Below are 13,079 nucleotides of genomic sequence, written 5' to 3'. Positions count from 1 at the left end.
TTATCGTTAAAACTATACTTGAAAAATAAAAAAAAATTTAAATACCATCACCTGATTGTTTGATTGTTCACAACTATTGTCGTAATTTTTTATTATTTAAATTGAAAAAACACACAAACAAACGAAAAAAAATTTCCTTTATTTTTACAAACAATTTGCAAACAAATAAATAATTATTTGACATTTTTATTTCCAACTTTTTTCTTCTTCTTCCGGGACAAGATTTGAAATTGTTGATTACCGATATTGAACGAGCTTGTTTCGAAGAATGAAAAAAAACGAAAACGAAACTGTTATATGCAAAACCGTATGACCATCATCATATCAATATTTCCATCGTTATCATTACCATCAACATAGATGAACAGGAGAATGGTCACCAAAAGAGATATGTTTTGCATTATTTATCATTATTTATTTTCAACATTACATCCAAAAAAATCGAGTATTCATGTGATTGGGTTGGTGAGATAACATTGTTTGCTTGGTTTTTTTTTCTTTCTTTTGGGCAGAAGCCATTATTATTGGTTTGTGTAAACATTGTTATCAACAAAATAAAAATGTGATGAATATCATCACGATTTTGTTTCCTACATTAATATAACGAATATTTTCGGTTTGTTTGATGATTTGGATAAATTCTATCTGTGATCTAGCAATCATCTATCTATCATGACGCCTATATTTTTTGTTTGTTTGATTTCAGGAATTTTAACAGCAACAACAACAAAAAAACTTAATCAGAACACTCGCCTTTAGATGTTTACATAAAAATCATTAAACTGCAAACAATAAAATTTTAAAAAAAATCGATACATCAATTGCTTTAGTTTTTTTGTTTTGTTTATTTGATTTATTTCCTTAATTATAAAATGAAGAAACAGTTACAAAATTATGATGCACGAGACTTGTTTTTCTGATTAGATAGATATAAAGTTATTGATTAATATTTTATTTGAAAATTTTTGATTATATTTCATGTTTCCGTAAATGTTCATTTATTTATGAATGAATAATTGTCATTCATTGTATAGATCGATAAACATTTTTCATTCACGAATGGAAATCCCTTTGATACCATTCATTTTTTTGATAACTATATATATTTAAGAAAACCTTCAGGGTGTATTGAAAATATTTGTCAGTAATTTTATAATTTAAAAAAATAATAAATTTATAAATCAACCAGTTGATGATTATTGTGGGGATAGAAACAGGAACATTTAAAAAAATGAATAATTTGCCATCCGATTGAATTAATTAAAAATTTTAAACAAACAAGCAAGCAATAGAGACGAAAAAAAATGATTATTATCAAAGATAATAATGATGATGATGACAAGCAAAATTATCGTATATGTGAAATGACCAAGGTGGAGATTATCTTCAAATGTTTGGCCAATTATAAATGTGCCGGTCTATTTTGAACAGGATTTTTTTTTCTTAACCAGCCAATAAATAACATTCAATACATACGATTATGATATTGATTACTATTATTAGATACATTTTATTTTTGGTTCTGGATACGTGAATGAATGAATGAATGACAGATACATATGTTAGAGATATTGATCCTTTTATCATGCATAATAATTTGATGTTTGTTTGTTATTATTGTTGACTTTTTTTTTATTGGTAAATAATTTGTTTTCATATGATCTATGTTTAGATGTATTTTTTTTCTATTATTATTAGTTAATAGAAAGCCGAAGGTCAAAAGTAGAAAAAAAAATATCAAAGTCCAATGTATTTGATTTGTAGATAAGTGATGTACTCGTACAAATCAAAAAAAATTTTCTACCCATTTTTATTTTTATCCTGATCATTCGAAATTGGAGGAAAAAATAATAATAAAGGTATTTTTTCAATCATTAAAATAAATTTTTCTACTCTGTCTATTTCCGTATCTTTTCGGATTGTCAAACAATGATCATCATCATCATCATCATTTAGGTTGATGAAAATTTTAAGTGATAAAAAGAAGATGATGAAGAAAAATTCTCAGACAATCCATTTTTAATCGAAAATTTTTTTTTTCGTTTGCAAATAATAGAAAATATTAAAATCGTCTCACAGAAAAAAAGACGAGACAATCAACAGTTGGTTGGTTGGTTGATTTAGTTGTCGAATACAAACATCAACAACATCAACATGTTGACAGACCACGCCATTTTCATTTTTTTTTTTTTTTTTGGAAATCTCCAGATTTTTTTTATATATTTGGATTTCCTAGAACATTGAACAGATGAAAATGAAAATGGTAGTCAGTTTTTTTTTCAAAACTATTAAGCCAACATCAGCTGTATTGTATTATTGAATACTTTTTTTATAATTCAAATCGAAACATCATCATCATCATCGTTAACATTGTTTTCTTTTTTTTCCTGAAATAAAACGATCAGGATGAACAACAAATATAACATCATTAACATCGTTTACTGTTGTTCTAGTCCAGAGATTTTTTTCTTTTCTTTCTTCTTGTTTATCATCAAGATGGAAATGATTTAAATTTAGATTCATTATTTAGACGAACAACTGAACATTTAACATTTTTGAAAAAGAAAATTCTCTCACGATACATTGATGCAAAATATATAGATGTGAATGTTTAACGAAGGAAATTATTAAACGCGTAGTACATGATGATGATTGTGAAAAAAATATGGAAGTAAATGTATTGAGGAAGATGGAAATGTAAATGTTGTTTTCGGATACTTTATGACAATTTAATGCGATTCACGCATATACTTTGTAATATTATTGTAAATAATGAATAAAAAAATATTCTCAAATTATCACCATGATGATATCCGAGTGGTTATCATTTGAATTCGGATAATTTCTCGATTGTTATTCAAAAACGAAAGTATAAATGAAATATTAACAAAATTCAATTTTACAATCATCAATAAGTTGAAGTTACACATCCTGATTTTTTAATCCATGATTGACCAATACATCTATTAATTGAATGAAACAAAACTCTTTCTCTCTTTTCCTCTCTAATGACGTTCTCTTCCAATTTATTTGTTAGTAAACTTCCAGTTTAGAAAAAACATTGAAAATCCTACACATTATCATAATCGTCCTTAACGTATATTGACGATGATCAAAGAGCTTAATAATTTTTTTTTGTCTCTCACTTTTATCTAGATTTTACTTATCAATTTCACTTGTATGACTTGATATTTGTGATTTTTTTTTGCGATTCAATAATAAATGAAGGAATCAATGATCGACGATGAACTTTGAAACTTTGTACTTGAAATAAAAATAATAGTAAACGCGTGCGATCAGGAAAAAATTTTCCGTTCATTTTATCGAATGGTTTCGTTAACGTCGACACAATTTTTTTTTTTTTTGCTTTCTCCAATTTCATCGTCCATAGTTCTTTGGAAATTTTTTTTGTTTGTTTTGTTTATTGTCGTTTTTTTTCACCATACGATCATACGATCACTGTGATAGGAAAGAAATTATGATCCAAATCTATTTACTACAAATATTTACAGATCAAAAATCACAAGTGTTACTCAAATCTTCAAAATCTAGCAATGTTTACAAGAATTGATTCAAACCGACAATTATAACAACAACCAGAAAAAAGATCATCTGATATATCTTAACTAATTGTGAGAAGAAAGAAAAATTGTTTCATTATTGCAAGTTTAAAGTTTATTTCCTTCAAAAATCCAATTCCTACATCATCAACAATAACAACAACAACAACCATATTGCAATAATAATCGCGTGCAATTTCAATCATCAAATCGATAATAATTATCTTAATCATAACCCTTATCTTCGATATGTGATATTTATATATCTAACCAAGTACATTTTTTTGGTCTATTTTTCCATATTATTGCCTATTCTTAACCCTCTTCCACTTATATTTTGTTTAAAATATTTTATTATTGTACAAAATAAAATAATCTGGATAACTCTAGTTTATATTTAGAGTTTAATTTCAACATTAAGCCATACGTCTAACATGTGATTTTAAATAGTAGTAGTTGAAATTATCATCAAATAAATTATGATGACATTGAGGATTGATGACATCATCGTTCATATGCCAAAATCTATTTAAGCAATGATGATCATAGGAATTTTTTTGTCATTTTGTTTTGAACAATAAACAACAACAACGACGACGACGATAACGACAATACTTGCATTCGATTATTGCATGAATACCCGAAATTGCTGAACTATTTAAGATTTCCTGTTCAATTTGTTTTTGAATTCTTTTCTCTTGCCATAGCATTGCAGAGGATTCGAGAAATTTTTTTTTATTGTCATTAATATTTTCATTTTATATTTCCACTTATTTCAATTAATATTGTAATTTGAAATCAAAAACACACAAAAAAAACAAAAAGAAAAATAATATCCCAAACAAAAAAAAAGTTAATTTTGTTTGTTATTGAATGTGAAATTTTATTGGCTGATGTTCTTGCTGTTTTCATTGCCGCATTTGCTTTTTTCTCGATATTTCGATATACGACCATTATGGAATTGCCGAAAAAACATTCACAATCATCAATGAAATCGAAGACTTTTGATTTTTTTCCCAGAATATCCCGAAGGATTGATAACATTGATCATTTCGATGGCGAAATTGATCATCAACAAAGAAACACACGCAGTAATCAACAACATGTCCGTAAAACTTCACTAAACTTGCCTAAAAGTTTTGCGGAATTTCGTGACACTGTACGAGCAGAGAACATTGCCTTAAAATCTGATCATGATCATAAAACTTCCAAACGATCGGTAGGTGGTTGGGCATTGAAGCCTGATCAAATGAAATTTTTAAAAGATCATACGTACGAATACAATGCTTCAGCCGGTAGCGTTCTTGAAATATGGATAATGCAACGATTCTGGACCTATTTAGCAACTTTTATACCGAAATATGTTGCACCATGTACCATAACAGCCATTGGTTTTTTCATCAATTTAATCACATGTACATTGATCATTGCATATTCACCTGATGCAAGATCTGAAGTTCCTGCATGGACATTATTACTTTGCGCAATAGGCGTTTGGCTTTATCAAATAGCGGACGCATTGGATGGTAAACAATGTTATAAGGTGCAAAATAGTCAATTGGAAGAGTTCTATGATCATGGCTGTGATTCGGTATCAACTATTTTGTTAATGTATGCTACTGGGATAGCCATTCAAGCTGGTAAATGGCCAACACTCTTCCTTTTGGTTTTATTTATTTCATTATTTGCTTTTTATACGACACATTGGCTGAGCTATGTCACAAATCAGATGGTTTTTGGAAAGTATGTCAATCAACAAAAAAAAACGGCAAACAAATAACAATAATTAATTCGTATTTTTTTTTGCAATAGGATCGACGTTACCGAAGCTCAATGGACTATGATATTAACACACCTGATAACGGCCATATATGGCCAATCTATCTGGAACTATCGTATATATGTTGGAACTATTTTTTCAATTGAATTACGTACATTATTATCGATATTAACGTTGATTACATTATTCAATTCAATCCTTTACCAGACATCGATAATTTTATTAGGACGACAGACACCGTTAGAAAAAGCTGGTGTCAAAATCGAAAGAAATAGAAATTTCAAGCCACTCAAACCGGTATTTGCACCATTGTTTTTATCGGTGTTGATCTATTATTGTTACACTAATGGATATTATCACATGAATCCAACAATGTTCATATTATTTTGTGGACTAATATTTGCCAAAATGACCATGAAGCTAGTGGTAAGTTTCTTTTTTGTTTTGTTTTATTTTTATCTCATTTTTTTTGTCACTTTGGTTATAATGTTATTTTGTTTTCCACATTATCATGATGTACAATAGATTGCCCATTGCACCAATCATGAAATTGAATTATTCGATCTCACATTAGTGGCACCGATTTTGTTGGCACTAAATCATTTCTTTTTTGTTTCGAATAACAGTAATCATTATCGTTTTGTATTGGTTTCGCCTGATCAAGCATTACTTTGTGCATTCATTTGGAACACAATCGAATTAATCAGATATTTTACCTTTGTTTCATGGGATATTTGTATCGCATTGGATGTGAATATATTTTCGATTAAATATCCACCTGGCCATCCAAAAAGTCGTCTACAAACTGGTGGATTTTACGTAAACGGATTAAACAATGATGAATTGCTTAAAAATATCAAAAAATTTTAATGCAAAATTTTTGAAAAACTTTACTCATTTATTTTTTTAAAATAATTTTATTTTGCTCAAAGAACAAATTCTGTATATTTTTATATCAAGACGAATTAAAAAATCTTATTCATTCCATATTTGTTTTTAAAAAATATACATTTTATAAATTTTGGCTACCTCTTCGTCGAAGTAGACAATGTAATACAACTTGTTTTTGGTTGAATTCAGGAATTGTATCAACTATATCCGGATTAGTAATCACACTTTTAGGAAGAACTTTTTCTTCTTGTGAATCAATACGTTTTAGTTTTTCTTGCTTTTGTAACCGTTTCAAAAGTCTTTTACTAAGTAATGGTTTAGATGTCTTAATAGATTTCCATAGAATTTCGGTGATAAAACACAAGATTGTTAATGTTATGCAACCAATGTATAGCATAAAACATTCGGAAACATTTTTCAACTGTAAAATCTGGTTGTTTTGTTTGGCCTCAGCGAATCCAACATTATAGTCGCGTTTTAATTCATTCAGCATTATATCGATTGAATTAAGAGAAAGGGGTAATCTGTACTGTTTTCGGTGCCATTTTGCAAAAAATCCATGTGCTTGGGCTATACGTATACATTTATTAAAATAAGGTGTTAAAGTCGAATTCATCGAAAACAATAGTCCATAACGATCCGTTAATACACTTGAAGCGATTGTATCAGCTAAATTGAAATATTTAGGACCAAAACGATTTGCTAACATTTCGAGTGTATCATACGAAGCTATAATGGCATAAATTTTTGTTGGCCTTAATCTTCGTTGTAAACGTGATTCGACCATACGATGTATACCATCAATTGAGCTGGATACACTTTCCATATTATGTGATAATATTTCATAAACTTCATTTTCATTTTGATGTTCAAGAAAAAATGACCGTAAATTAGTACCTTTAACGACTAATGGCACAACAGATTTATCAATAACTTTTTCACAAAATTCATTTAAAGTTGCAATATTTCGTTTGGATTGTATATTTGTCAGCGCAGATTTGATTTCAGTTGAATAATACACCATTAAAAGTAGACCACTGTACCAAGAAATTTGGATGATAAAATTTATACCATAACCATTGGGAAGATTACGATTACCACGTTGAAGAAAACCTGCCAACACTAACCATGTGATACTGTATTTTAATCTGATGAAGTAATTGCATAGAAATCCAATTGTAATCATTGATAATATTAAAATACATATGGATATCCAAACATATGTACCGAATGGACGAAAAATAACACCTTTGACATTGATTGGCTCTGAATCCAGTGTCATATATGTTATTCTTGATGTTTTGATTTCATCCGAAATCCGTACGAATGGATTATTATAGGCCATACGAACAGATATACCACTGATGGCAAAATGGGTTTCACCCGTAATAACTGATTTCATCAAACCGGTATAATTCCAAGGTGATATTTCACGATAACCATAATCGCCATTAAAATCAATAAGTTTATATGTAAAATTAAAAAATTCTGCCATAAACATTAAGAAAAGATATGACATTCCTCCAGTCGGTTCTAATGTCGAATCATTTCCTACGGTTCCGAACAGCCATGGTGGGTTCTGTGAAAAAATTAAAAAAAAATTATAAAGGTTACTTACATAATGATCAAATGGTTGCTTACAATATTAGCGGCAATTTGTATAGAATTGCCATAAAAATTCAAACGTTTCATAATGAACAATTCAATGCAAAAAAATAACCATTCACAATAAAGTTCGAGGATGGAATGAAATAAATGAATGAATGAAACTTATAATGACAAAATTCCTAGGAATTTATGTTTTCATTCTAATTATTATTGTTATTCTATTCCGGATATACTAATTATTTAATCGATGAAATCGCTATTACTGACCAAAATCGATCCTGTGATTTTATTTCATTTGCGTACAAAAAAAATTGTTTGGCTATTGTCACAAGTATAATTAAGCTTTAATGTTCTTCAAAATCGACATCAAATCAGCCTGCCAAAACAATCAATCCAAACATGAATTTCATTTTTTGACGTAAATCATTTAGATTATTATGTATTCCAATAAATCGATAGGTTTGGGAAAACTGTAAATAAAAAAACAATATCAAAATGATATAAAGAAAACAATTTCGATTTCTGTTTTGTTTTTTTTTCATTTTGACATAGACAATGTTGACAAAAGAAGAAAATTTTCTCATATTTTTAATTGTCTTTGTTCTTATTATCACGTACCTACGTTTACATATCATCGTTTGCATAACGACCGAAAAAAATCAATGATTCGCACTAAGAAAAAATTAAGATCAATGTTGATTCTGAATGAAACGGAAAGAAAAATATCATTTTCTCGACACTGGTTAATAGTGCCATCTATGGAAAAACTTTTCAACATTAATTGCCGAATTCGAATGTTTGTCGATCGATGTTGGTCAACTTTGCTCTAAAATATTCTTATCAAAATGTTTGTTGATAGATTTGATTGATTTTTGATAATGAAACTTTATCTTGCCAACGATATAGATGATTTCGATGAAAAAAATTATTGTAGCAAACATTAGACATATTAAATAAGTTGAGAATACTTGTTCAACATTTTCAAATATTAATATTTTTGTTATTTGTTGTTTCTTAGCGGAAAGAATTTCATTTTCTAATTCTTGTTGTAACGGTAATGTCTGTTCAAAAGCATCTTTCATATTTGATGGCCAATCATATTTTTTTGACATCCATTTATTCAAAAAACCCAATTCTCGTGCAACTATAATGCACTGATTGAAAAATATCGCGTATGAATAGTTAGCTCGATATAATAATCCATAAGGTTCTTTGATGATTGTTGATTTATCCGAATCATGAACAGCAAAAATACGTTGGTCTAAATTTCTAGTCCATAATTCGAGATAAACATCAAAACCAATAATTGCATGCATATGTTGTTGTGACTTTTTATCTACACGTGCTTGAAACATCATTCGAAAAGCTTCGTTATAATTATGTGTCAATACCATATGATTTGATAAAATTTCGTAAATTTTACTTTGAGTTTTTCGATTCTTATAAAATAAACAACCAAATCATAATTTTTTTCTTCAATCAAATTAGTTACTTACCTCAATAAAATAATTATACATTCCAGTATGCCCAATCAATGGTGTTAATAAATCATTTTTAATCAAGCGAATAAAATGATTTAAATCATTGATTTCGGCAAAACGAATATGATCATTAAGTGAAGAAACAATAATAGATCCATATGATGCAATCAAAATAAAACCAAACCACCAACATAGTTGAATTAATACGTTCATTGCATTACTTTGAGAGGTGTAATGTTTTGATTCACCACGTTGAAGCAATGAGCTAAATATCAACCAATAGATATCATTGTTAGAATGGAAAACTTTTTCATATATTGATCCAACCGCTAACATAACTAACACGAGTACAATAAAATATAACCAAACTTGTGAATCAAATGGTGTAAATAATGTACGATAAACATCTTCCGGTTTCGGTAGCAATGTAATATATGTCAATCGATTTATACTTATTATTTCGGATGTTTCAACTAATGGATTAATAGATGGATAGAATATTGGAAAATTGCCTACAGCAAAATCACTTTCACCATTCAATAATGATCCAATCAGTTTTGAATGATTTCCATTAGCATCCTTGCTTAAGTCTATTTTATGATAAAGTTGAAATTCATATGTAAAATTAAAATAATTAGCCATAAATAGAAGTAATCTATATAAAGAACCATCAAATACAATAAATTTTGATCCTATTTGGTGTCCAATAATCCATGGAGGATACTGTAAATAGTTTTATAGAATAATTTCATTTATACAATCAAATATACGTACCGTAAAAGAAGATACTTTCATCAAACTACCATTAAGATTTAGTCTTGATCGGACAGTTTCTTTTTTCAAATCCAACGTTATATCCATTTTGTTTGATAGCCAAAATTGGAATAAAAATACAAAAAAACAAAAATCAATCATATCAATTGATTCAAAATTTTAAGGCTAAAAAATCTATTATTCATTTGTTGAAAAACTTGATGAATTCGAAATATCGATTCAAAGATTGATGAAAATAATTTATATTCAAAGAAAATTTGCCATTGTTATAACATTGTTGTTGTTCTTTTAGGAAATTGATTTCATCATGTTTCTAAAGACAAAATCGGCTATATCGGAATAACCGGAATTGAATTGAATTATAATGAAAAATAAAAAATTTGGTGAAAAACACGAATATTGATCGACATTTTAATGAAAACATCAAAACTAATCGATAAATAGAATTAACATTAGATAATAGAATATTATTGCATTGATACAATTACATATGTTTTATTCGAAAACATTTGCAATTTTCCAGATAATTTCAATAATAAATATAATAAAAAGTGATGATAAACATATAAAATAAGTTTGAAACCAATATTGTGTAGTATGTAATGTTAACATAGTCAATTGATTACCGGATGCATCACCAAGTTTTCCATTTTGATTCAAACGTGATAACATTGAAATTAATTCAGGAAAATTTCTATTCCATATTGGTTGATCAAGTACAAACCATTTGACAAAAAAACCATGATCACGTGCTATTTTAATACATCGATTAAAATATGGTATCATTGTAGAATTGGTTTGAAACAATAGGCCATAATAATCGGTGAAAAAAGCCGTTTCAATATCATCATTATAAATGAAATATTGTGGACCTAAACGTTTAGCAAACATGTTAAGAAATTTGAATGATCCAATAACTGAATAGATTGGTGATTTATGGATTTTTGAAAAATTTTCCACACCAAATTCAATATCATAACGATGTTTGATCATTTTGTAAATGGCTTCATCATAAGTATCAGTTTTTTCCAGATATTTATTTAGAATGTTGAAAATTTTGTCTTCATTTTTGTATTGTTCAAATATATGAAAATATGATGATTTTTCACTCATTATCGGTATTAATCGATGTTGGGAAGTCATTTTCGAGAATTCTTGGACATTTGATATAATATTATAATCGTGACTATCAGTCAATTTAGAAATTATTACCGAACTATATGTTTCACTCAGAAACAAACCATACCACCAGCAAAGTTGAATGAAAAAATTTATCCCAAACCAATTGATAGTTGGATATTTGATCGATTGATTGATAAATGCTTGAAATACAAACCAAAAAAGATTGAAATGAATTTTTGTAATTTTTTGCAACATGATTGACAACAATATCATTGATAAACAGGTGATAGCTATGGTATAACTAGTTATTGGATCAAATGGACGAAAAATTACACCAGGATCAAAACGTGATTCAGGTTTCAGTGTCAAATATGTAATACGAGAAATTTGAACAAAATCTGTTGCATCAGTTAAATTATTGCACAATTGAATCGAATTGGAAACACCTCCCATTGCAAAATCGGCTCTACCCGATAAAATCGAACCAACTACACCGGTAGAATTTTGTGCAGAACATTGTTCTATACCCCATTCATCATTTTGGTCGATAAGTTTCCATTTAAAATTAAAATATTCGGCCATAAACAAAAGAAATGGATATGACAAACCATCATACAGTTGAGAAGTTAGATCATTAGGATTTTTTAGAAACCACCATGGTGGATCCTGAAAATGAAGAAAAAAAATGTAAATTGAATTTGATTTATTCATATCAGATAAGATAATGTTCACATATTACCAAATTTGTTGCTATTATCATAAGAGTTCCATTCAAATCAATTCGTCTATAACGATTGGATAATGATGCAGCCATATTTTTGCTACAAACATAATGGTCGTGGATGATTCATCCAAGCAAAATTGATAATGAATCTTTTTTTACCCGTATTCATCAGAAATATAATTTTATCGATTGATCGATATTGTTTTTTTTATTTATGCAGAGATTATTTTTGGAAAATTTTCATGAATAAATTCATAACATCATAATCATCATAAACAACATTTTTGGCTTATCATAAATCTTTATTTATAACAAAATGTGTAAAGAATTTTCCATCTTTAATCGACAATCGATAATTGAATATTCGATTGGAATTTCATGATCGGATACAGAAACAAGAAAAAAAATAGAAAGCATATATTAACATTTTACGTCAATAGATATCGCTAGTGTTATAATAGATGGTAATTATCATTCGATGGTCATCGGCCGCTATCATTCAAATAAGACTTGATTTCTGGTATGCTACAAACAAGTTTTCAAGCCGGTTCAACATTAACTTCGAAAAAAAATAAGCATTATCATTATTCGAACGAACAGTAAGTTAACGATTACGAGTTGATTACATTCGTTCGGTGACCTAAACAAGTAGCATCAACTTTAACCAAACTCTCACTTGTTGGCATGGCAGTTATTTGCCATCATTATTGACAATAACAAAAAAAACACCTCGAACATCCACACCATCCCAACTATCGAACGTTCAACATTTTTAGAAAAACAAAACAACCGAAATTTGAGAAATCATAACATTAATAACAAATGGAATAAATGGCTGATATGATTTGTGTTTCAATTTATTTTTTCTATCGTTTTTTCCCACTTTTTTTCGGTCTCTTTTGTGAATGAATTCATTTCTGTTGTGTGATACTGTTCGGGAAAAAAAGCGTATCGTGTGCATTGATAATCCTTTTTTATGCTTCTCAATGAATCATAATTTATGAGCCTTTTTTTCACATTCTAATAAACATTCATTTTGTTATTCGCAATATCAACAAAACTAAAACTTAAACAAAATCATTGAAAGATCATTGATCGTGTGTATCATTATTATTATTATTAGTATTATCAACAGTATT

The 13,079-nt window shown here is 28.3% G+C and overlaps 3 protein-coding genes across 5 annotated transcripts; 1 reads left to right on the top strand and 2 right to left on the bottom strand.

The window, feature by feature from the left end:
* Positions 1-4,014: 4,014 nt before the first annotated feature.
* LOC113797374 (cholinephosphotransferase 1-like) lies at positions 4,015-6,327 on the top strand. Its single transcript, XM_027347737.2, has 3 exons — positions 4,015-5,303; positions 5,373-5,766; positions 5,866-6,327. Exons 1-3 carry the CDS (start codon positions 4,516-4,518, stop codon positions 6,208-6,210), a joined length of 1,527 nt encoding a protein of 508 aa, XP_027203538.2. The 5' UTR covers positions 4,015-4,515; the 3' UTR covers positions 6,211-6,327.
* On the bottom strand, positions 6,271-8,648 carry LOC113797375 (uncharacterized). Of its 3 annotated transcripts, XM_075824525.1 has the most exons (3): positions 8,458-8,648; positions 8,107-8,309; positions 6,271-7,810 (listed from the first exon to the last, which is right to left on the bottom strand). In XM_075824525.1, the coding sequence occupies exon 3, from the start codon at positions 7,748-7,750 to the stop codon at positions 6,353-6,355; it is 1,398 nt and encodes a 465-aa protein (XP_075680640.1). In that variant the 5' UTR covers positions 7,751-7,810; positions 8,107-8,309; positions 8,458-8,648; the 3' UTR covers positions 6,271-6,352. The 3 variants fall into 3 exon arrangements, with proteins under 3 accessions (XP_075680640.1, XP_075680641.1, XP_075680639.1); XM_075824526.1 differs by lacking the exon at positions 8,107-8,309; XM_075824524.1 differs by lacking the exons at positions 8,107-8,309; positions 8,458-8,648 and adding an exon at positions 7,873-8,096.
* Positions 8,649-10,589: 1,941 nt separating this feature from the next.
* On the bottom strand, positions 10,590-13,035 carry LOC113797434 (uncharacterized). Its single transcript, XM_027347808.2, has 2 exons — positions 11,956-13,035; positions 10,590-11,882 (listed from the first exon to the last, which is right to left on the bottom strand). Exons 1-2 carry the CDS (start codon positions 12,028-12,030, stop codon positions 10,590-10,592), a joined length of 1,368 nt encoding a protein of 455 aa, XP_027203609.2. The 5' UTR covers positions 12,031-13,035.
* Positions 13,036-13,079: the final 44 nt, after the last annotated feature.

The sequence above is a fragment of the Dermatophagoides pteronyssinus genome, unplaced genomic scaffold, assembly GCF_027571235.1.
Source record: "Dermatophagoides pteronyssinus isolate colony J.1.1.1.1 unplaced genomic scaffold, Derpt_VIB-CSIC_2022.12 sq0002, whole genome shotgun sequence".
NCBI classification, from domain to species: Eukaryota; Metazoa; Arthropoda; class Arachnida; order Sarcoptiformes; family Pyroglyphidae; genus Dermatophagoides; species Dermatophagoides pteronyssinus.
The sequence above is the reverse complement of the archived record's forward strand: the minus strand, read 5'-3'. Positions and strand labels throughout refer to the sequence as shown.